Source organism: Pteropus medius, unplaced genomic scaffold (assembly GCF_902729225.1).
Source record: "Pteropus medius unplaced genomic scaffold, Ma_sr-lr_union100, whole genome shotgun sequence".
NCBI lineage: Eukaryota > Metazoa > Chordata > Mammalia > Chiroptera > Pteropodidae > Pteropus > Pteropus medius.
This window is the reverse complement of record NW_024351646.1, coordinates 254,520-275,803: the sequence shown is the minus strand read 5'-3', so window position 1 is coordinate 275,803 and position 21,284 is coordinate 254,520. Positions and strand designations below refer to the sequence as shown.

The following is a 21,284-nucleotide window of genomic DNA, read 5'->3' as shown; positions in this document are numbered from 1 at the left end:
CCTCTTCACCTCTCCGTGCCCCAGCTTCCACATCTACAAGCTGGATATGAGGAGCTGGGTCAGCGCCATCCACACAGGTTTGTAGGGACCAGAGGGGTTAAACCACGTGTGTGTTTTGTGGGTTTGTTGGGATGATTTCTCTTGGAGCTGCAGAAGGTTGTAGGATCTTGGGACCTGGTCTCTCCTTAGAAAAGCTGACCTCTTCTTGGGAAACTATTACCCCAGTGAGGGTGGGTATTGCCTAAAGACCTTCTCCCACTCCTGCCTTGCCCTGGGAGGAAAAGGTTAGGGCTTCAGGAATGTGACGTGAACTGCCAAGAGACATACACCCCAAGGCCTCCCCCGTGCTTAGCACCTGTCCAGACCTCCATCCCAGAGCTCCCAGGTAATACCCTGAGGTGAGCAGGGTCTGATCTGGGACCTTGGGCAGCACCAGAGGCAGCCGCCACTTCTACCACCCTTAGCCCTCCTTCTCCAGTTCTCTGTTGGATGTATGGGGTGAGAGGAGAGGTCCAGGCTCTTGGCCATGCTGGACACCCTGAGGGGACCTGGCCCAAGACTGCCCCTAAGGGTGACCTGAACCTTAGTGGCAGGCAGGCAAGAGTTAAAAGATATGGGCCAGCCCAGTCCCTGGCCAGGTAGGCTGGGCCATTGCCTAGTGGGAGGCGGCCTTGGCTTCTGCTACTGTGTTCATTGCTCACTGCTCACTGCACTACCAGCCTTCCACTACCAGCCGAAGTCAGGCCTGGTCAAGACAACTATTTTTTTCAGGTACCTGAGACCACCCCACAGTACCCATCTGGTATTGGTGAGCACCTGGGAACATGGGCCCAGGGGCAGGGGAGGACGGTATGGGGTGTACTAACATTCCATGCAGATAAGAGCCAGGGCTGTGCAAGAAGACAGCAAGGAAAGAGGGCCTGAGTAGATGGGTGAAGCCCAAAATGTCCAATTTCCTTTCCTGGCATGAAGCCGATCCCTTGCTGGAAATGGAGGAAGGGAAGAGATCAGGGAGGAGAGAAGCCAGAGTCCCCCTTCTCTAGTCCCCCCACTTCCTCTTCCCCCCTTTTCCCTTGTGGGAGTAGCCTCTACCCTCCCTTAACCTGGGGCCCAGCCCCTCAGGAAAGCCCAGACTGGCTGATTGAGAAACTACTTCCTGGCACCTGCCTGCTTGCCCCCCTATCTGTTCACCTAGAGTGGGGCAGGGGGCCCTTAGGGCAGTGTGGACAGTCCAGACACTGGGAGTTTGTATTTGCTCCCACAGTAGCAGGATATAGAAATGAGGGTCCCACTGAATGTGCTGGGGTACCACCCAGATGAGGTATCTTGGTTGTAAACAGTCATTACAGCCAGGAATTTCTTTCTCAGCTGTGGTGTCAGAAGGGCAGACCTGAAAAACCTGCTGGGCCTGCCTCTGGGTGTGGGGGTGCCCTCTGCAGCTCTCATGCTGCAGCCCATCCTGGGACAGGATAGAGTCACCAGTGGGAAGCCCCAGGGGCTGGTGTGAGAGGGTGTTGGGGAGGGGGCTGCTGGGACCCCCTTCTCATCACTGGGTGGGCATGGGGCAGTCCTGGGCTCCAAGGCAAGTGTGCTGAGAGCAGGATTGCAGAGGCAGAGGTTTGGGAGCCAGGTGTGGGGGTGTGGGGCGTGAACCCTGTGTCTAGCCTGCCCATTGACCCCATGACTCAGGCTCTAGTTATGTCCCTGAGGTCAGGTTGACAGGGTGGATTCAGGGTTCCTTTCCGGACCCTATGTCGACTTCCAAGATGCTGTGAGCTCCCAGGGAAAGAAGGCTAGAGGCAGCCCAGTGTCAGATGCAGGGCCAATCCTGGTGAACAGGTCCACCGAGGAAGAGTAGAGTTTCCTGTTGGGGTGGAGGAAGATTTAGGGGAACCCTGGGACAATTCCTCAACCGCAACTATGGGCTGGGGAAGAAGAACCCCCAGAAGCCAAGGGGCAGAGGAGGCCGAGGTAGGACCTCAAGGAAGCTCCACTGTGCTGGGCATTGTCAGACCTCTGAGGATGGGTGTGTGTGCGCCTCTGCAAAGCACATGCCGCTGCCTGGGTGTGCAAAAGGGCTTTAGGGACTTATCTCCGTCTCTAATGTTGAGAACAGAGAATCACTGAAGGGGTACATTTCCTATTGAGTGGTAGGAGAACTGCTGAGGAACTGGTAGCACCATATTAGCAGCGTGGCCACATCCCCCAATGTATGGATGCGGAAGGGGTTTGAACCCACGCCTCCTCAGTTGCCTAGGTCTTCTCCATACCTGGCTACCATGTCGTGACAAGTTGGGGAATTCCAGGTAGGTGGGGATGGGACCTCTGTGGCCTCATGAGGCCCTCCCAGCTGCCTGTCACTGAGGTCAGGCCAGGTGGTGGGAGGTGATGTTACCTGGCTGCCCAGCTGGGAACTGAGCAGGATGTGGGAGGGAGGGAGCAAATTCCAGAGGAGGGGATGAGGGCAGGGCTGGCAATCAGCCAAGGCAAGCTCCATGGCCAGCTCAGGGGCAGAGAAAGAGGCAGGAGGCAATCAGCTTGTTATCTGCAGTTGTGGACTTTACTGTTCATAGTCCCAGCAGGATTACTTCCCTATGCTGGGTGCAGGATAGGCTGGGGTGGGCAGAGGGGCTAGAGGGGTCCTGGAGCCAAGTGGACACTACCTGTCACACCAGGGCTACATGATAGAGTTGAGACAAGTAACGACCCACAAATTGGAGCTTGATCTCTGGGTCGGCTGCCTTGTCATTCTTTCATTCACCTAGCAGACATTCACTGAGCACTTGTTGTGCATGCAGAAGTGTTCTGAGTGCCAGAGATACTGATGAAAACAGGACAGACATGTTTCCTGTCCTCATGAATATACGAGGGAGGCATAGTCTCTCATTGGACAGCAGTTGTGAGGAGAAGTAATGTGGTAGCCCACCTCTAGCAGTGACGTTGAGGCTCCAGCATGTAAGTGAGAACCAGGAGCTGGAATGGTGAGAAGTGAAAAGAGCACTCTGGGCAGCAGCCTGGGCAAAGGCACTGAGGCCCTATGGGCATTGAGCTTATGAGGAATTGGTGAGGTTGGAGCAGCTCTAGTGAGGGAGAGTGTTAGACCAGAAGGGTGGGCCTGGGCTCTATCCTTAGCTGTGGGCAAGTTATTTCACTTCTCTGTGCCTTATTCTCCTCATCTCTAAACTGGGAGTAATGTTAATCACAGAACCGCTGTCACAGTGTGTTTGTGAAGATTAAGAATAGAGGGTAACTATTCCAGGCACCCAGGTACTTAATAAATGCTCATTGTTATAGTTGGTTGAATCTGTGCCATTAATTTTCTCTCCCCAGGTGAGATTCCTGACTGGCTCATGGGCCTCTGAGGAGGCATCGTAAGTCCAACCAGCACCCTACTTGCTGTGTTCCCACTCAATGGGAAGGGAACCAAGGTATCAGGGTCAAGTGGGGCTAGACATTGACACAGATTCTGAGATTGTGTTCAAGCAGGCGGTAGGGTCAGGGTACTCCTTCCCAGCCGGGGTGTGGGAAGGTATGAGGGAAGCTGTGTGCGGCGGGAGTTGGGGGACCAGACATATGCTTCCTTAATGGCTCCCATGCATCACTGCCAGGCCTTGTCCCGCCATCAGCTGCAGCCTCTCAACAGCACCAGGATGGAAGTCAAAGGTCAGCTGATCAGCTCTCCCACCTTCAATGCCTCAGGTCGGTGGCTGGTTCCCACTCCTGCTGCCTCCTCCCCTGCTCTGAGTCACCACGTGCCTACGCACTTGGGAAGGGTTGGTCCCTGGCCCCACAGGATGCCATAGCTGCCCCATTGATCTTTGCTTCCTCTGTGTCCAGCTGCCCTGTTCGGAGAAGCCGCCCCCCAGGTGAAGTCAGAGCGTCTGAGGGGGCTGCTTGACCGGCAGCGGGCTCTGCAGGAGGCCCTGAGCCTGAAACTTCAGGAGCTACGCAAAGTGTGTCTCCAGGAGGCGGTGAGGGCCTGGCCCTAAAAGTGTTGGGCCGGGGGTGAGGAGCCTGGGCCCCTAGGTTGGCAGACTGGAGTGGCAAATGCTGAGCCACTTGTCTGAGCTGCAAATTCCCTGACACCTACTAGCTCCTCAGAACTCAGCTTAGATGTCTTAGAATCAATAAAATGTGGCAGTCTGGGCCCACATCCCCCTGTCAAAAATTTGAAGTCCAAAAAACCTCACAAAACAATTGTTATCTCCAAAATTTGGCAGTTAAACCTGACCAGAATTGACGTGGGGTGATTTATAGTATCAGTTTGCCCCTCTTGATGTGAATGTCTACAGTTTGCCAGAAATAATGCAGTTCAGAGCATATAGCCCCAGGCCCTGAAGGAGTAGTCTATAATATGTAGTATATAGACTGTGTTGCCTTCATAAAAACTCAGAAATTCTAGATTCCAAAGCAGTCCTCCCCACTTCCCCAGGATTTGGGTCATCGAGGGTCTGAGAGTCCAAGCTGCATACCTGCCTGGTGGAGAATTGGGAAGGGGAAGAGAAATAACAGGCATGGGGTGCCAAGCAGGACTGGGCTCCTAGTAGGACTTCTGTAGCTTCTGGCGTCATTTCTGCTTTGTCCCATGTCCCCCAACTAACCATGGTAGTCTCTGCCCCCAGCTGCCCCCCAGGGGAGCTGACTGGCCAGTTGCCCCCTGAGTGCCCACTAGAGCCTGGCGAACGGCCCCAGTTGGTTCGCCGGCGGCCCCCTGCAGCTCGAGCCTATCCTCCACCACCCTCCAACCCAACACATCATTCCTTGTGCCCTGCTGAGGTAAGCAGATGGGCAAGGAGAGCAAGTCGGGAGTGGGACAGATAGAGAGGAGGGGGAGCCTGGGCAGAGACAGGGTTTTGTCCACAGGAAAGAGAGGCCAAGGTCAGAAGGAACCGAGTCTAAGGAAGGTGGGTTCCTGGTCTGAGGGAAGATGCTGGTCCCCAACTGTCCATATAAGCCTCTCACCCTCTAGAAGGCGAATAGGCCCAGTCCCTCATCAAGACAGGCCCTGCCCCTAGAGGGAATAAGCTCTACCCCCAGGAAGAACCTTCCAGGCCTCCAGTATTGATAGGCTCTGCTACTCCCTGGTTCCTGTACTTGGCCATTTCTAACATTTGGTTCTGTCTCACCCTTGGGTGGACCCCACAGGAGCTCGCTCTTGAGGCCTTGGAACGGGAGGTGTCAGTGCAACAGCAGATTGCGGCAGCTGCCCGCCGCCTGGCCTTGGCCCCTGAGTTGAGTGTGGAGCAGCGCCGACGCCGGCGCCAGGTCCAGGCAGATGCACTGCGGAGGCTGCACGAGCTGGAGGAGCAGCTTGGGGATTTCCGGGCTCGCCTAGGCCTCCCAGTGCTCCCACTGTCCACAGGGGCAGTTATCACCACCCAGGGTATCTGCCTGGGCACACGCCTCGCTCAGCTTAGCCAAGGTGAGCCAGGACCCATCACTCCACCAGTGAAAGCAGAGGAGTAGGCATTGGCTAAGGGACAAGGTAGGGGTGGGTGGGGGAACAGCCAGTGAAAAGCGGGCAGCAGGTAGAACTTAAAGTTTAAGGGACCCAACCAGTAAGAGGAATGGTGATAAACTGGCTCTGGGCAAGAGTGGGGCCATTGGGAACTGACCCATAGTTGCCAGGAAAGTGAGGAGCCAAACCTCTGGTGGTCTGGAATTTAGGTAAAGGTGGATTCTTGGGGAGGGCAAAGCATGGGAAGGAGACTGGCCAGCAGTGTAAGGGGTGGCCCCAGGTCTGGCATTGATGGGCCGGGGTCTCCCCCTTCTCGCCTGTAGAGGACGTAGTTCTGCACTCAGAGAGCAGCTCCCTCTCAGAGTCTGGGGCCAGCCATGATAATGGTGAGGACCCCTGTACCCCAAACCCACCTATCTTTTGATTCTCAGCCCCTCCCTCTTCAGCTCTCCCTTAACCATGCCCTATCCTCCGGTGGGGTCCCCCTCTTCTTCACTTTCAGCCTGCTTAGCCCTGCTCAGCCCTCTGTCCCTTTCTGCTTCCTGAGCCCCTCCCCTTTGCTTTGCTCAAAACTCATCAGGCTCCTCTCATTGAAATCTCCCCCACTTTCTCTCTTCCACCCAGAGGAACCCCGTGGCTGCTTCCCTCTGACTGAGCGCCCCTCACCACCCAAGGCCTGGGACCAGCTGCGGGCAGTATCTGGGGGCAGCCCTGAGCGACGAACTCCATGGAAACCACCCCCGTCAGATCTTTATGGGGACCTGAAGAGCCGGCGCAACTCTGTGGCCAGCCCTACCAGGTGAGGGTGAGCCTCTTGCCTCCCTTCCCCATGCACCAGGGATGGGATCCTAAGCCTGGGCTGGCAGGAGGGCCTGTTGGTGGGGACAGTCTCTAATGTGGATGCCACCTGGACCTTCCTGTCTCTGTCTAGTCCCACACGCTCACTGCCCAGGAGTGCCTCCAGTTTTGAGGGGCGAAGTGTGCCTGCCACTCCTGTTCTCACCCGGGGCGCTGGCCCCCAGCTCTGCAAGTAAGAGGATTCAGGGGGTGGGTTTGAGGACCAGAGAAGGGAACCTAACTGGGAGAGCATTACCAGTGGGTATGGGACATGAAAGGCTTGGCTTTGAAAGGTGAATAGTTGTTTTGATGGAGAAGAAGTGGTTGAGGATTTGGGACAGAAGCCTCAGTTTGAGTATGAGCTTTTCTGTGCAATTTGGACAAGTCATTTCCCTTCTATGAATTTTGGTCTTCTCATTGGTGAAATAGGCATAATATCTGCCTTTGAGAGACTCTGTGGGCATAAGTTCTGGATAACATGTATTGAGTGCCTATTGACTGCTAGGAATCAATGCTTTACATGGTATCAACTCATTTAATCATCACAAGATCCCTGTGAGGTAGGTGCTGTTGGCATTCCCATTTTATAGATGAGGAAACTGAGACACAGAGAGGTTAAGTGATTTGTTAGTAAATCGAAGACCTGGTATGTGAATCCAGGTAAGTTTGATTCTAGAGTCTGTGCTTTTAACCACTGTACTCTATTGTTTCTTAAATACTAAGTGCCTGCTTTTCTCAGGCTGTGAATAAAACAAAGTCCCCATCCTTTTGGTGCTTGCATCTTCTGATGGTGGCCGTTTGGATGATAGTTTTTGGCGGTTAATACACATAGCGGGACAGAGAGTTCAGGAAAGGCCTAAGGATTAGGACCTCATCATGGAGGAAGTAGGGAGTCATGAGAAGTGCCAGGTCAGATGTATTTGGAAGAGCCCTTTAGCAGGCCCTCTCTTGCCAGTATTTCCTTTCCAGCCCTACACACACTGACAACTCCCTCGGAGCTAATAGCCCCAGGGCCTTCATACATTTTCAATCCCTCTGCCCCCCAGTCTGGGACAGAATCTCTATTGCCCTTTGCATGCCTCTATCTAACACCTTTATGCACACAATTTCTAATCCTGGGTTCATTTGGAGATGGGGAAATGAAGGCTCAGAGGGAGACTTCGTAGAGACCTAGGGCACTCAGCCCATCTGCCTGATATTTCTGACCTTCCTCTCATCACCCCCACCTCCACTCCCTCAGACCTGAAGGCCTATATTCTCGCCAGTGGTCCGGCAGCCAGGACTCCCAGATGGGCTTCCCCCGGGTGGACCCGGCTTCTGACCGTGCCTCCCTCTTCGCAGCTCGCACCCGCCGCAGCAACAGCTCTGAGGCCCTACTAGTGGACCGGGCAGCTGGCGGGGGAGCTGGCTCCCCACCTGCACCTCTGGCTCCCCCTGCCACTGGTCCCCCAGTCTGCAAGAGCAGTGAGGTGCTGTATGAGCGCCCCCAACCAACCCCTGCCTTCTCCTCCCGAACAGCTGGCCCCCCAGACCCTCCCCGGGCTGCCCGGCCAAGCTCAGCTGCCCCTGCCTCCCGTGGGGCTCCCAGGCTCCCACCTATGTGTGGGGACTTCCTCTTGGACTATTCCCTGGACCGAGGCCTGCCCCGAGGTATCGGTGGGTCAGGCTGGGGGGAGCTGCTGCCTGCAGCTGAGGTCCCAGGACCCCTCTCCCGCCGGGATGGGCTCCTTGCCATGGTTCCAGGCCCACCATCTGTGTATGCAGCTGACGGCAGCAGCCCCCTCCTCCGTAGCAAGGACTCCCACACCCGTGCCACCCGCACCAAGCCCTGTGGCCTCCCCTTGGAGGCTGCTGAGGGTCCAGAGGTGCATCCAAACCCTCTGCTGTGGATTCCCCCACCCACCCGTATTGAGCGCAGCGGCCATAAGAATCTTGCCCTGGAGGGGCTTCGGGACTGGTACATCCGGAACTCGGGACTGGCTGCGGGGCCCCAGCGCCGGCCTGTGCTCCCCCACATGGTCTCACAACACCCGCCCTTCCTCCATGCCCGCTGCTATGAGGTGGGCCAGGCGCTGTATGGGGCCCCCAGCCAGGCGCCCCTCCCGCACTCGAGGAGTTTCACGGCGCCCCCTGTCTCTGGCAGGTATGGGGGGTGCTTTTACTGATGGGTAGGGGTCCCTGAGGCAGATGGCAAGGGTCTCCAGGCCAGGGGGCAGCTAGTCATGAGAGCTGATGGCTTGGACCATGAGAGTTGTAGCTGCAGCCTTGGTACAGGGTCACTGGGCCCTTCCCGACCTACATTAGTCCATCGGGTCTCGGTGGAGGGGTTTCTTGGGCCCTGGTAGCAGCAGTTCTTTACTAAGCTATGGAGGAATTTTAATATTTTAACAACCAGTGCATGTCAGCTGAAAATGAGCCTTGGAACCGGGGTGCTGGGAGGAAGGGGCGTCATGTGTCCTTGCCGTTTTCTTCCTCTTTTCACCATACTCCATGCTTGCAAGCCTCAAGGTGCTGTCTCCTGTGCCTGCCTCCACCTCTTTAACGAGCCTCTTTTCCTCTCTTTCTGTGTCTTGTTTGTCTTTTCTTCTCTTCTCTGTCTTCCCATCCTGTCCTCTGGATTCCTGCTGCCCCTTCTAAAGATACTACGCGGACTTCCTGTACTCCCCGGAGCTGAGCGCTCGTTTAAGTGACCTGACGCTAGAGGGGGAGCAGTCCTCCAGTTCTGACCCTCAGACCCCAGGGACACTGGTGTGACCCCTTCTGATATACCCTTGTTGGCCTGGGCATGACTCCAGTCTGGGGAGCATTCAGCTGACCTCACTGAGTCCTGGGGTGTGGTTGCTCCTCTAGGTCCTGGGGCTGCCAGCCTGATCTTCCAAGGCCCCCAGCTCCCTGTGGACTCATGAAGGTGTCTGATGCCCTGCTTTTCCTCTCATACTGTGCTAGGAACTGGGGGCCCTCGGCCAGCTTAAAAGAGGGACGATGTGTAACAGGGACTCTAAGCCCCTTCCTCCATTTCTGTTTACAGTTGTGATTTAGGTTTTCACTGTCTTCCCCCAACACTAGACGTTTTATAAAAGGGAAACTGTGATTTCGTCTGGTTGAGTTCATTCCTGTCCCCATGCCCAGCCTGTTCCATTCAGGAACCCCCTCCACAAAATGGACCATAGAGTCACAGGGCTCTGTTTGGGGCAGCCAGGGACTCTGGTGTGAACAGAACTCTCTGCCACTTCCCACCAGGTCAGTTCTTAGAGAAGTGGGCAGAGAACCCACATTCGGAAGGACTGAAGTCTGGGTGGGAGGCTTGGGTTCATTTTCCCACCCCAGGGGTACCCGAAGGAGCCCCAGTCCCTGTCTGCCTGTCTGTGCCCACTGCCTCTGCCCCCAGGGTGAGACGGCCTGGCCTTTGGCCGCAGCCTCTGCCCTAACTATCCCCAGTCTGGAAGGCCAAAGGGCAGAGCCATCAGGTGTATTGTGTCCTGGGATGCTGCCATGATGGAACCTGGCACTTGGTAGATGCCAATAAAATCCTCAGGTGACATCTGGCCACAGGCTGCCTCACATCTTCCTTGGCTTTCTTTCCATCCACCACTTTTTAAACAAATCTGCACAAGCTGTGTTTCCTATATCTCTCTGTGACTTTCTGGAGCTGGGGGTTCCCCCACCCCCTTTCCCTGGTGTTAAACTTTTCTTTTTGTACCAGTGGATCTGGGCCCAAGACACTATCCACACTGGAAGAGGATTTCTAGAATAAATGTGTAAACTGAATCCATGTGTTGCTCCTCTCTCTGCCTTGCCTTGGGGCCCACACCTGTAGTTAAGACCACATGTTTTTATAACACCTAGTAACACTACAGAAACAGCCTGAAATAATGTCATCCACTTTAGTTTTATTTGCTTTGTGACGTGAGGCAACTTCTTTCCCTGTGTGCACTAAGACTTATAGCCAGCCCTGAACAAGAGCCCTTAATAATGCAAATGATGATGGGAACACTGCATGCCCTTAACTACCTTGTGTGTTAGTGCCACTCTGGAGGTAATAGGTTCCAGGAAGGAACCGAGATCTCACCCCTTTGGCCCACATATTTGACAGAGACCCAGTCAGAAAGTCTAGCAGAACTGAAAAGCAGGCCACTCTGGCCATTGAAATGCAGACTTTATCCAGGAGGCCCAATTGGCTTGAACAATGCAACAACATTTATTGTTGCAGCAACACTGATATATATGCCTCATTCCACATTGGGGCTATCCCCACCCACCCCACCCTGTGCTCTCACCAACTGAAGAACCTTTTGGGGAAGGAGCGGAATCTCTAAACAGAAGTGGAAGGAGGCAAGTGGGACTGGGAGCATTGGAGTCACCTGGTACCAAGGGTTCAACAGGGTCAGGATATCTGACTTCCACCCAAACTGGGGCTGGGAACACTTGGGTCCTGGAATCAAGATTTGGCAATGCCTCGATCTGGGTTCAAAGCTGGGGTGGGATCTAGAAAAGCCTTGGTCTAGGGTTCAAGATTTGAGAATGCCTTGGTTCCACACCCCAGCGTTGGAGCTGAGACCAGTAAGTTCCGGATTGGGGATGAGGGAGTGTCTCAGTCCAGAGTTTGATGTTGACCATGAATGCTCGGTTCTCCAAGGCCGTTTTGTGCTGGATGTGAGTGGATCTGGGTCCCAAGTTCAGGGCTAGGTAAGACTCTGGTTCCCTAGGTAATGGATCTGAGGAGAGCATCACAGATGCTCGGCTTTTGAAACTGGGCAAGGGGCTCCTATTTTAAGGGCTGGGAAAGGGTTCTGAATCTTGGGTACTCGCCAGGGTGGGGGTAGCATTCTCCAGGTCTTGGGTACAGATTCCAGGCCCCTAGGATCCAGCTTCCTGCTCTTGTCCCAGAGCCTCCAGTAGCAGCCCCATCGGCGTCCGCTTGAGACCAATGCTCTCAATCTTGTTCTCGATCTTGTTCTTGAGGTTGCGCAGACGCAGCGAGGCATGCACCAGGATCACTATGGGCAATACCAAGAGGAATGGAGTCAGTGGGACAGGACATAAACCTTTAGCCAGTGGGGGCCCACAGAGGAGAACTGGGGCACAAGCAGGTCAATGGAGTGGTCAGTGGCCAGGACAACTCTGATCCTGATTGTGTGACTGAGTAACGTGCTTTGCAAGAGGGGCGTGGCCAGGGAGCGTGCACGGCAACGGGAACGTGGCCGGCAGAAGACACTTAACACCAAGAGTGAAGTCCGGAAAGGAGGTATTAAGGAGGTATTCCCAAAAGAGAGGAGCGAACCCAGGGAAGGCGGTTTGTAAAGGGGTGTGGCCATGTCCGCCGGGCCTCCCAGCCCTCTCCAACCCGGAACCAGGGCAGGGCCGGCCTGGCGCCACGCGCATGCGTCAGGCGTGTTTCTGGCTATTAGGGTACTGGAGACTCACAAAGCACGGGCCCCGCGATGCTGAGCAGGAAAGTGCAAGCGCCCCCCGTCGCCCAGAGAACCAGGAGACCGACGGCAAGCACTGCGGCCAGACAGGCGGCGGGATGATTGCGGCGGCAGCGACGCACGGCTGCGCGAGTCTCAGCCGCCCATACTAGCACCCCGAGGGCTAGCGCCACTACCAGCGCGCTTAAGAGGGTGTGCAGCGGGCGCGCGTACCTGCGGGGACAATAGAATTGAGCTAATCGACCAGTAGGGGGGAGGGTCGTCTGGCCTCCGAGCCTTCCAGACCACCGTGCACCCGATCCCAGGCCCCAAGAGCTTTGTCCCCTTTCTCGGGACCCTCCCGCCCCGGAAAATACTCCCACCAGCCCTGCCCCCAACAGGTCCATCCTCCAGGGCTTCCGACTTCCAGGAGCCCTGGACTCACCCTGTGGACCCTTGTTTCTTTTCAATCCCACAGTTTCATCTTCCTAAGTAAGCTTCAGACCCTCCCATCCCGCTAGGCTCCTTCCCTGCTCTTTCCTTCTGACCTCTACCCCCGCAGGGGCCCCTTTCCAGCACCCCGCCCCATCCTGCCCCCAAAACCACCCTTTGAGCCCAACCCTTGCAGATTCTTTTTCCAGGCCTTCTTTAATCAAACATTTCCCTCTCTCCAGGTCCAGGATCCTTACAGGACTCCCTTCCAGGCTTCCTCCCCTTCAAATTAGCCCCTCCAGGTTTCCATTTCACTATAGATTCCTCCCTCCATCATTGTTAGAACCACTTCCAGGCTTTAGGTCACACTCTTAACTTCCAACCCCACTCAAGTCCCTCCTCCAGGTTCTCCCTTCCTCTCTAGTCTCAGGCCTTTCATCCCTGGGTTCTCCCTCTTGGCTCAAGTTCCCCAACAGGTACCTGCTCCTGCTGCGTTCCAATCATAGCCAGGCTCCCCTCCAAGACCAGATCCTCCACAAGTCCACGCTCCACACTCTTCAACTTGACCACTGAGGCGTATGTCCCTGTCGCTGTCCTAAGGCCTCCAGAGCCGCCTTAATCTGGCCCCATCACTCACATCGCCCCGCTACTCCCAGATACACTCACGTCCCACTTTCAGGCCCTCCTTATCTTCAGGTCCACCTCCCAGCCCACACTTTCTCCATCCTTCCCAGGTCTTCCCTCCAGTCCCTCTACCCACCTCGTGCCCACCTCAGCCAGACTCTATCCCGCCCCAGGCCCTTCTTATAACTAGGTTCCACTCCCCTCAAGTTCTCCCTCCCATTCTCCGTAAGCTTTCCATCTCTATTGAATTCACCCTTCCAGGTCTTGCAGCCCCCTCAAGTTACACATCCCGGTTCTCAGAATCCCGCGGGCCCACCCTCCATGCCCTAAAGGCGTCTCAGGCCAACTGCCGTCTCCCTCCCTCCCTCACCCGGCCAGAGCGAGACCGAAGCCGAAGCCGACAAGGTAGTTCGTTTGATAGTAGAGGAGGTTGTTGATGACGCGGTGGCACCATCGCTGCGGATTGCATGGATCCGGGGCCGCCAGACGTGCCGACCCCAGAATGAAGTCATCCAGGGCGCGTAGCGGTGGCAGCCGCACCTCCGACATCCTGCGAATCGATGTAGGTGGACCAGCCAGAAAGAGCAGCCGGACTACAACAACCGTTACACCCCGCGCCACCCGGGCGGACACTGGGAAATGGAATCTGGGCGGGGCGGCTGCTATGCTGCCCGCCTAGGTGGACTGCGCAGGCGCAGCAACGCACATGACCGGAAAAGCAAAGACGCCTGAACTTTAAGGTAGCGGGGGCTGCCAGGAAACCAAGCCACGGTCGCGGGCGAGACGTTCCCATCCACCCACCGGGTGGGGGCGCCAAGGAAACTGTTTCGAGCAGCGCTGGCAGCGCAAGCACACAGTAGTCAGACATTCAAACGTGGCAGAGATGAAGGCAGGAACTATTAGAAGGACCGGAGTAGGATCCCACCTTCTCCAGTCTTGGTCCTAGAGGGTCACAGCTTTCCTGGAAACTGCTGCAGGACCTTTTCAGCCTCATCTCCTCCAGGCCCCACCCCCGAGGTCCAGCCATAAATATTAATAAGGGCTTTTTATTCATATTCATCACATCAGAGATTGGCTCTTTCTGGGAAGTTGTTTTTTTTTTGTTTGTTTTTTATCCCCACAAGTTGGATTAGGGCAGTCCCTCTGGGTCCCTAGTAGTTTTTTCCAGGTTGGAAGCCCCAGGGCATCTGCTGCCTCCCTGGGTCCCTGGCCTGGCCCTGTGGACACACAGTCCTCAAAGACACAAAATCAAGAAGTGCTTAGGAGAAGTGCTTGAGGGAAATGAGCTGTTTAGGCATTGCTCTGTGGAAGGAAAGTGGGCGCCAGCCCCATTACTGCTTGCTAGCTGGGGCTTCCAGCACTCCCACCCCAACAAATGCTTTGCACTCTGTCACTGCGGTTCCTTAGCACAACCCACAGGGTCCTTAAAAGTCATCATCATCACAGATGTCAAGATACACATCGAAAGCCTCTCTGTTGCAGTTTCCATCAGGAGTGAAGACATATTTATGGAAGGTCCCATCTACACAGATGGCTGAAGGGGGAAAAGATCAGTAAAAGGTTAGAGGCTGCCAAAGTCGCACACTCCAATCCTCTCTGGTGTCCTATGGCCTATGGTCCCCCTTTCAGGCCTTTGCCCACATACCCATCCCCCTCACCGACGATGCAGTTGAGCCACCCATTCTAGCTTTCTCAGGTTTCTCATTCCCAAAAATTCTTTCAAGTCCAACTTGCTGGTCTTTGCCTATGCACTACCACCAGTCAAGGGATAGTCTCACTCACCAATGACAGAGTTGACGCTCTTGGAAGTGTTGCGACCGAAGGCGCAGATGCAGGCTGACTCGGCAGGCACGGTAAAGCTTGCCAGGCTCCACTGAGAGTCCACATACTGTCCAATCATAGGCCCCACCTTGCCCACACGAGCCAGCCTGCAAGCAGTACTGGCTAGGCCCAGGTGTGGTACACGGGCAGGGGGATGAGGACATAGCAGGGTGGGGCAGGGGTACTCACGCGGAGCGGCGGTTGAGGCGGGTATCCTTGAGAGCAAAGATATGGACCGTGCCCTTATCACTGGAAGCGCACAGGAAGGAAGAGTCATGGCTGAAGTTGATACTGTAAGACAGACCGGCAGATGCCCACGTTATGTGGCATGGGGTCACCGGCCCACCATGCATACCCTACTCAGTGCTCACCAGTAGAGGGTGGCGGGGTCAGTGCCTCGGCGCAGTTCCACTAGTTTCTCTTTGGACTGTGTATCAAAAAGGCGAATGAGGGTGCCCTTCTGGGAAGCCGAGGCCACTACAGTGCCTGGCTGGTTTAGGGACACACAGGCCACGTCGCTCTGATGTGCATTGATGGTAAACGGAGCAGATGAAGTGCCAGGCTTTGTGCTTGCCAGGTCCTATAGTGGGAAGGAACAGTTTAGGCTTGGGGAAGTATGGAGGGCAGGGTCCCAGAATCCACAGGGAGAGCCAGCCCACCCACCTATCCACCCCTGCCAACTGGATAGCTCACCACAAGTTGCAGACTCCCACACTTGTGTCCTGGGAACACTAGCAGTTGTTTCTCCAGGCTGGGGCAGAGGTCACAGAGCCCTAGGATATGAGGATTGGGGGGTGGGAGGAAGGGTGCTGTTGAAGGGGAAGTAGGGGCCAGGCAGTCTCAGAATGGACAGAGCTGGCTAAAGGCTGGACTTTACCATTCCATGGTACTCATTACCTACAGAACCATCAGGGGGCAGCCCACAGCTGTGCTCTCCAACAGCGAGGCAGATCCCCTTCCCTGCCATGCAGCTGTGACAGCCTCAGGAGGCCCAGGGATCTCTGACAAACTGACCTATGTACTTACTAGGTGCTTTTGCTCTGTTATCTGGGGCACTCAGGGGTGGGGCAGGGCTAAGGGTGAGGAGAGAGAACTGGCTAAGGGATAGAAAGATGGATAGACTGGGAATGTGAGCATTTCAGGACATCTGGGTATCTCTGTGGAAAGAATCCCTCCCTGCCCCTCTTTCCCTATTTCTCTCTGAGTGCCCCTTCCATTTTCTCATTTCTTCCTCTCCATCCCATCCACTGCCTCCTTCCCTTACACCTGCATATCTGGATCCTCTCACCCTTTGGGTTGTCCCGGGTGTCGAACTCAAACAGCTTTCGGGGATTGTCGGGGAAGGAGTACACGTAGATGCGGTTCCTCAGCACAATTATGATTCTGTGGGCATTACACAACATGGGACGGCCATGAGGGGAGGGCAGGATGCTTAGGTGGGACTAACCCTCTCGCTTGCTTTTGGAACCTCTTACCTTCCCCATCCCCAGTCCTCCTCAGGCTTACTTGTCATGGCGCATGCGCACAGCCAGCACTGGTTTGGTGAAGGTGAACTCCAGCACCAGCTTGTCCTTGGAGTCCTTGCCCTCCCGGGCATCGTCCCAGATCAGCACTGCTGGGCAGGTGGGTGCATTGTCCGGGCCAAGGTTTAGGGTGAGGGGCAGCCCTGGTGACACAAGACCCACCCCTACTCCCCATGGGACCTCAATTCAATTGTTTAACCATTCGCTAATACCCAATGTGAGCCTCACACAGCACGAGCACTTGTGGATGTGATTCCTGAGAGAACAGGTTCTAGAACTGTTATACCCATTTACAGGTGAGAAAACTGAGGCTTGAAGGGATTGAGTATCTGGCCAAGGACCTCACAGCCCATTAGCAAGCAAGCAGGGACTTGCAGCCAAGCCTATAAATTCTCATCGGCAACTATTTCTGCCTCTGGGGTCCCAGTCCCTACTCCCAGGAGATTTCTGTGAGAAATCCTAGGCTCTGTGACTTGCCTAGGATGAGTCTCTTGCTATGTCCTGATGGGATCAACAAAAACCCTCAAAACAAGATGGCACTTGAGGCTCAAGGCAAGTGAGCACTGGGGAGATAGCTCTAAGATGTTAAAACCTATTGGATGTGTGACCTTAGATAAGTTATTTAACCTCCCTGGGCCTCAGTTTCTTCATCTGTAAAAATGGGGATAATGATACTTCCCACCACACAGTTACTGTGAGAATTAAATAAGTTACTACATATAAAGTGCTTAGAACAGTACCAGGCTCACAGCATGTGCTCTATAGGTTAAGACATGACATACAGGAGACATTCAATTAATGTTTGTTAAATGAAGACAAAACATTAAGCTTCTCAATCCATAAGAACCATGATTTCCAAGCCGTAGGCCTCACTATATGACTCTAAAGTGCTCTGACATCTTCATCTGTCAGTGCCTTCAGGTGCCTGGGGGAGGCCAGGATTCCAGGGAATCTGGGCCAAGGGCAGGATGGGATGAGGGCACTTACCTGAAATCTCTGAGAACTTGGGGCTGCTACCACCACCCACCAGGGCCAGGAGGTTGGAGCGGTGCAGCATTTCCACCAGGCCCATGCTGCCTACCTGCTCATGGTCTGGACAAGGACAGGGTGTTAGTAAGGGGTGGGAGCCAATGTCCAGCCCATCCCTTTGCCCCTCCCCCACTGATAGCTCACCCAGATGCCCTTTCTCCATCAATGGCTCCACATTGTAGATGCGCACACCTGTTTCCATGGCACAGCAAAAGCAGCCTGAGGGATGAGAGGAATCCAGAATGCCTCAAAGGATGCCCAGGTGGGAAGCAAGGGATGCTTAACACCCACTTCTGGCCATTCTCTCTCCTTCCCTCCCTCCCTCTCACAAAGGACCAGGCACAAGTCTTTCTCACTTTGGTCTTGGTTGAAACACAGGCTGGTCACTCCTCGAAGTGGCTGCTGAGTCATGATCCAGGATTGCTTCCCTAGACACAAATGGGTATTGGGTTGGACAGAGTCCTGGGGTCTGCCCTCTGAGTCCTAGAACTCCTGTCCCTAACTGACTCCTTCTTTCTCCTCCCACTCTGCTACCTACTAACCCCAGCAGGACTGCAAAGAAGACAAAAACAGGGGAAAAGAGTCTTGGTGACTCCACTCTAAGTTCAAGACCCCTAAGACTCTAAGTTCAACTCTAAGTTCAAAGAGCATGGCCAGGAACCTCCCTATCTTGTCACATTTGGCTAATACCAGCTCCAAGCCTACCCTGACCTGGACTCCCGACCTCCTCCTTACTCCCAAGCCATCACTGTTTGTCTGGAAGTAATAAGGTAGGAGATGCCCCAGTGATATCTCCTCTCCACCCCTAGGCAATCTTGGCCCTAATGCCCAATATGGCTGGAACCACCTCCTACCCACTTCTCATCTTCACACCTGGAGCTAGCACCCAATTCCACCTGTTAACAAATGTGGAAAGAGGGCTATGACACCCACCTCTTCCTGCACCTCCCTGACCTGGCCCTGAGACTGGCTACCGTCAGGAACTCCCCTCCTCATGCTCTCTGACCACCCCTTCCCCCAACCTATTCTATTCCACCACCCCAGAAAGCTCACACCATTCCTCCTCACAGGCTTCCCCAAACCCCTTCAAGGTCCCATACCTACCTCGGGATGATCTCATCTTATGGCATGCTAACTTCTGCCCAATCAGGGATGGATGTTTCCCCAGATCACCTTATACCCTAAACACCCTACTTTGGAATTGCCTATCACTCCAAATCCCCCAGCCCTGGGACATCCCCTTCCATGTGCTCTGCTGTGACTGACTCCAACATGGGCTGGCTTGGACCTACCCCCCAGGAATCCTGTCCACCTAAGATTTGTGGATGAAAAAGGGGTTCTACAGAAAGTAACTTCACAGAGTGACCTGTCATAAATTCCTAACTGGGCAGGTCATGGCGGGTAGTCACATCACAGGCATGTAACTTCTTTAGTCAAAAGCTTATCAGTGCCTTAAGCAAGCCCTGTCCATTGTTTTTGTGCATCTTGGTTAACACACCTTTGCAATGCTCTCTTTCAGATCTCTCCTTCTAAAGTGTGAGGCACATAATCTTAATTATCCTGTAAACCGTTCCCCACCTTGCTTTCTCCCAGCTTCATGTAATCTTCCTTACATTCTCCCTTTAAACTCAAATGCATAAAAGAAACTGCAAACTGCTCTTTTCCAAAGCATTTGAAATCTTGCTTTCCAGTAACTGTCATGAGTTTTGGCTCAAATAAACTCTTATAAAAATTCTCAACAGGATGGACGTTTCTTATGTTGACAAATTCCTCCTCCAGACCTCTAATATCCCCCCTCAGAGGGCCCCCGGGGACACTTACCTGCCCCCATAGGGCAGACCCTTACTTTATGGGGACACACCTCCCAAAGGCCCTACCTGGGCCAGCTCTCTGAGCCCACCAGACTCTTGCTTCCCCAGGACCCCCTTAGATTTCTGTCCTGGGGCCCCCAGCCACTCCCTTCAAACCCCAATCTCTCCAAGACCTTTGCCCGGGTATGCCTCCTATCCTCCAGGCCCAGGTCTCTGTTGCCTCTCCTCTGTACACGCCACACTTCACTGGGACCCGCATCGCTCCCCAAAACTATCCATTCTAACAGACAGCCCACCTTCCCCGGATCCTTTTTTTTGAACTGTCATTCAGAAAGAGACCATACCACCCAGAACCCCTGCCCCGGGGATGCCTCACACCAAGCACCCCCTCTGGCATTTCTCATGTCCAGACAGCACGCAGCTAACACCAGCACTCACTCAGATCCCTGTCCACCACGTTCCCCATCCACAAGACCCCTGCTCTAAGGCCCCCCCAGCCTGTCGCCGAACCCTAACCAATTCTGGGGTCAAGCCCCAGCTCCCCGCCACCAATACTGACCTGACTGCCGCGCCTCCCCAATCCCAGGCCCAGGTCTCGGTGCCGCCCGCGGCCCGGCTTTCTGACCTCCTGGGCCTTGACACCCAGCTCCGGTGTTTACATCAGGTCTCACTTCCGGGGGAGGAAATTTGTCACCGGAAATGACTCATCCTGGTCAGATGAGGAGGCCACAGCCCTCTTTGTTTAGGTTTTAGGTCTTTGGAGCACCGCGAGTGAAAGCGGCATCATCCTAGGAGGGTGCGGGGAGCGGAGGAGGCTTCGCAAGTCCATGAGTGTCTGAGGGAACCAAGGAGTGGGTGAGGGAACCCTCCCCTCGCCGAGCAGAAAAGGGCCAAGGATTTCCCACCTCGGTCTTGCTTGGAGAACTAAAGGCGTTAACCTTCTGGGCTAACGAGACTTGGACCTCTGAGGTGGCTAGAGTGGCCGCGCCCTAGTAACAATACATAGTCTTCCCAAACTCCTAGAGAGGCGACTGAGAACTCTCCTGGAGGGGGCGGACCTAGAAACCTTGAAATCTGAGACTATCCACCCTTGGCCTGGGGAAACCAGGGGTGGTATTCTCCCGCCCGGCTCTTCGTTTTATTTACAAAACGAACATGGTGTTTTGATTGCTGGAAGTATAAATGTTTAGGGGGAAAAAAAAAGACGCCCATTATGTACATACTGGAAATAGTTTTTCGACATTTAAGTTTTGAGATAATTGTGTATTCACATGTAGTTTTGAAAACTAATACAGAGAAATCCCATGTACTTTAACGATTTCCTCCAAAGGTAAGATGTAAAACTAGTAAAGTATTACATTCAGGATATTGACATTGGTATAATCCACCCATCCTTTACTTTTTTCCCAAGTATTGTTTAAAAAATTAATATATAGTGGACATCTGTTAAATTCATCCTTTTTAACTGCTTCACAGTATTCAGTGGAATAAATGTAGCATTGTTCAGCTGTTCCCTTACTGATGGCCATCTATCTAGGTTGTTTCGTGTACTGTGTTGTAAACATCCACGCTGTGACTCCATTGCTATGCTCCTAAGCAAAGCCAATCTTTTGGCTTGCTTCAGGCTCTACTTTCTCATGTACCAGATTATATTTAGCTTAATTCAGTTTGGCTTCTGTCACTCCCATGTCTCTGAGACTGCTCTTAACCAGATCACCAATAGTTTGCCAAAGCAACAGTCACTTCTCTACCCTCTCCCGTGACAGCCCAGCACATCCGCAGTTTATTGTTTTCACCCTCTTGGTTTTCTCCTTTATCTCTAGCTAATCCTCCACCTTTATCCAATTTCCAAATATTGGAGTATCCTTGGATATGATTCTGGCTCCCTTACTTTTATAGACAATATTGTATCCCTAGGTGACTTCATCTTGTCTCATAGCCTTAATTATTGCAAATATTTGGAAGACTCACTAATTTAGGCTTCTATCCTAGACCTCTTCTGATATATAACACCAGTCTCATATATGCTATGGCCTGTTTGACATGTTCATGTGGATGTCTCATAAGGCATCTCAAGCTTAACCCATCCAAATAGATGTCTCGAATTTCCCTGGCTCAAACACCCTCCTGTCTCTCTCATTTCAACCAATGGCACCACGACAGTCAGTCTGTTACTCAGACTGAAGAGCAGATATATCATTCTTGATTCTTGTCCGTTGTCATTGGCAAATTCTCTTGGTCTCACTGTCAGAAGGTGTCTTAAATACAACCTCTGTTATGCACTGTCAGTCAAGATGGAGTAATGGGGACCAAATTTGCACTCTCACATGAAACAACTCCC

At 53.8% G+C, this 21,284-nt stretch overlaps 3 protein-coding genes across 15 annotated transcripts; 1 reads left to right on the top strand and 2 right to left on the bottom strand.

The window, feature by feature from the left end:
* On the top strand, nucleotides 1-10,063 carry CCDC120 (coiled-coil domain containing 120). Of its 7 annotated transcripts, XM_039843698.1 has the most exons (11): nucleotides 1-77; nucleotides 772-808; nucleotides 3,331-3,428; nucleotides 3,609-3,699; nucleotides 3,838-3,971; nucleotides 4,636-4,776; nucleotides 5,146-5,422; nucleotides 5,782-5,844; nucleotides 6,083-6,257; nucleotides 6,390-6,488; nucleotides 7,536-10,063. In XM_039843698.1, exons 4-11 carry the CDS (start codon nucleotides 3,651-3,653, stop codon nucleotides 8,458-8,460), a joined length of 1,863 nt encoding a protein of 620 aa, XP_039699632.1. In that variant the 5' UTR covers nucleotides 1-77; nucleotides 772-808; nucleotides 3,331-3,428; nucleotides 3,609-3,650; the 3' UTR covers nucleotides 8,461-10,063. The 7 variants fall into 7 exon arrangements, with proteins under 7 accessions (XP_039699632.1, XP_039699634.1, XP_039699629.1 ...); XM_039843700.1 differs by lacking the exon at nucleotides 772-808 and having other exon boundaries at nucleotides 3,609-3,663; XM_039843695.1 differs by lacking the exon at nucleotides 772-808.
* A 102-nt stretch (nucleotides 10,064-10,165) lies between these two features.
* PRAF2 (PRA1 domain family member 2) lies at nucleotides 10,166-13,413 on the bottom strand. The gene is made up of 3 exons (XM_039843712.1): nucleotides 13,130-13,413; nucleotides 11,720-11,937; nucleotides 10,166-11,292 (listed from the first exon to the last, which is right to left on the bottom strand). The coding sequence occupies exons 1-3, from the start codon at nucleotides 13,306-13,308 to the stop codon at nucleotides 11,153-11,155; spliced, it is 537 nt and encodes a 178-aa protein (XP_039699646.1). The 5' UTR covers nucleotides 13,309-13,413; the 3' UTR covers nucleotides 10,166-11,152.
* Nucleotides 13,414-13,789: 376 nt separating this feature from the next.
* Nucleotides 13,790-19,893, bottom strand: WDR45 (WD repeat domain 45). Of its 7 annotated transcripts, none has more exons than XM_039843708.1 (11): nucleotides 19,503-19,893; nucleotides 17,489-17,560; nucleotides 17,277-17,351; nucleotides 17,091-17,195; nucleotides 16,087-16,267; nucleotides 15,869-15,963; nucleotides 15,274-15,353; nucleotides 14,952-15,160; nucleotides 14,770-14,829; nucleotides 14,542-14,687; nucleotides 13,790-14,293 (listed from the first exon to the last, which is right to left on the bottom strand). In XM_039843708.1, exons 2-11 carry the CDS (start codon nucleotides 17,541-17,543, stop codon nucleotides 14,184-14,186), a joined length of 1,116 nt encoding a protein of 371 aa, XP_039699642.1. In that variant the 5' UTR covers nucleotides 17,544-17,560; nucleotides 19,503-19,893; the 3' UTR covers nucleotides 13,790-14,183. The 7 variants fall into 7 exon arrangements, with proteins under 7 accessions (XP_039699642.1, XP_039699640.1, XP_039699639.1 ...); XM_039843706.1 differs by having other exon boundaries at nucleotides 14,770-14,871; nucleotides 19,569-19,892; XM_039843705.1 differs by having other exon boundaries at nucleotides 14,770-14,871; nucleotides 19,503-19,891.
* Nucleotides 19,894-21,284: the final 1,391 nt, after the last annotated feature.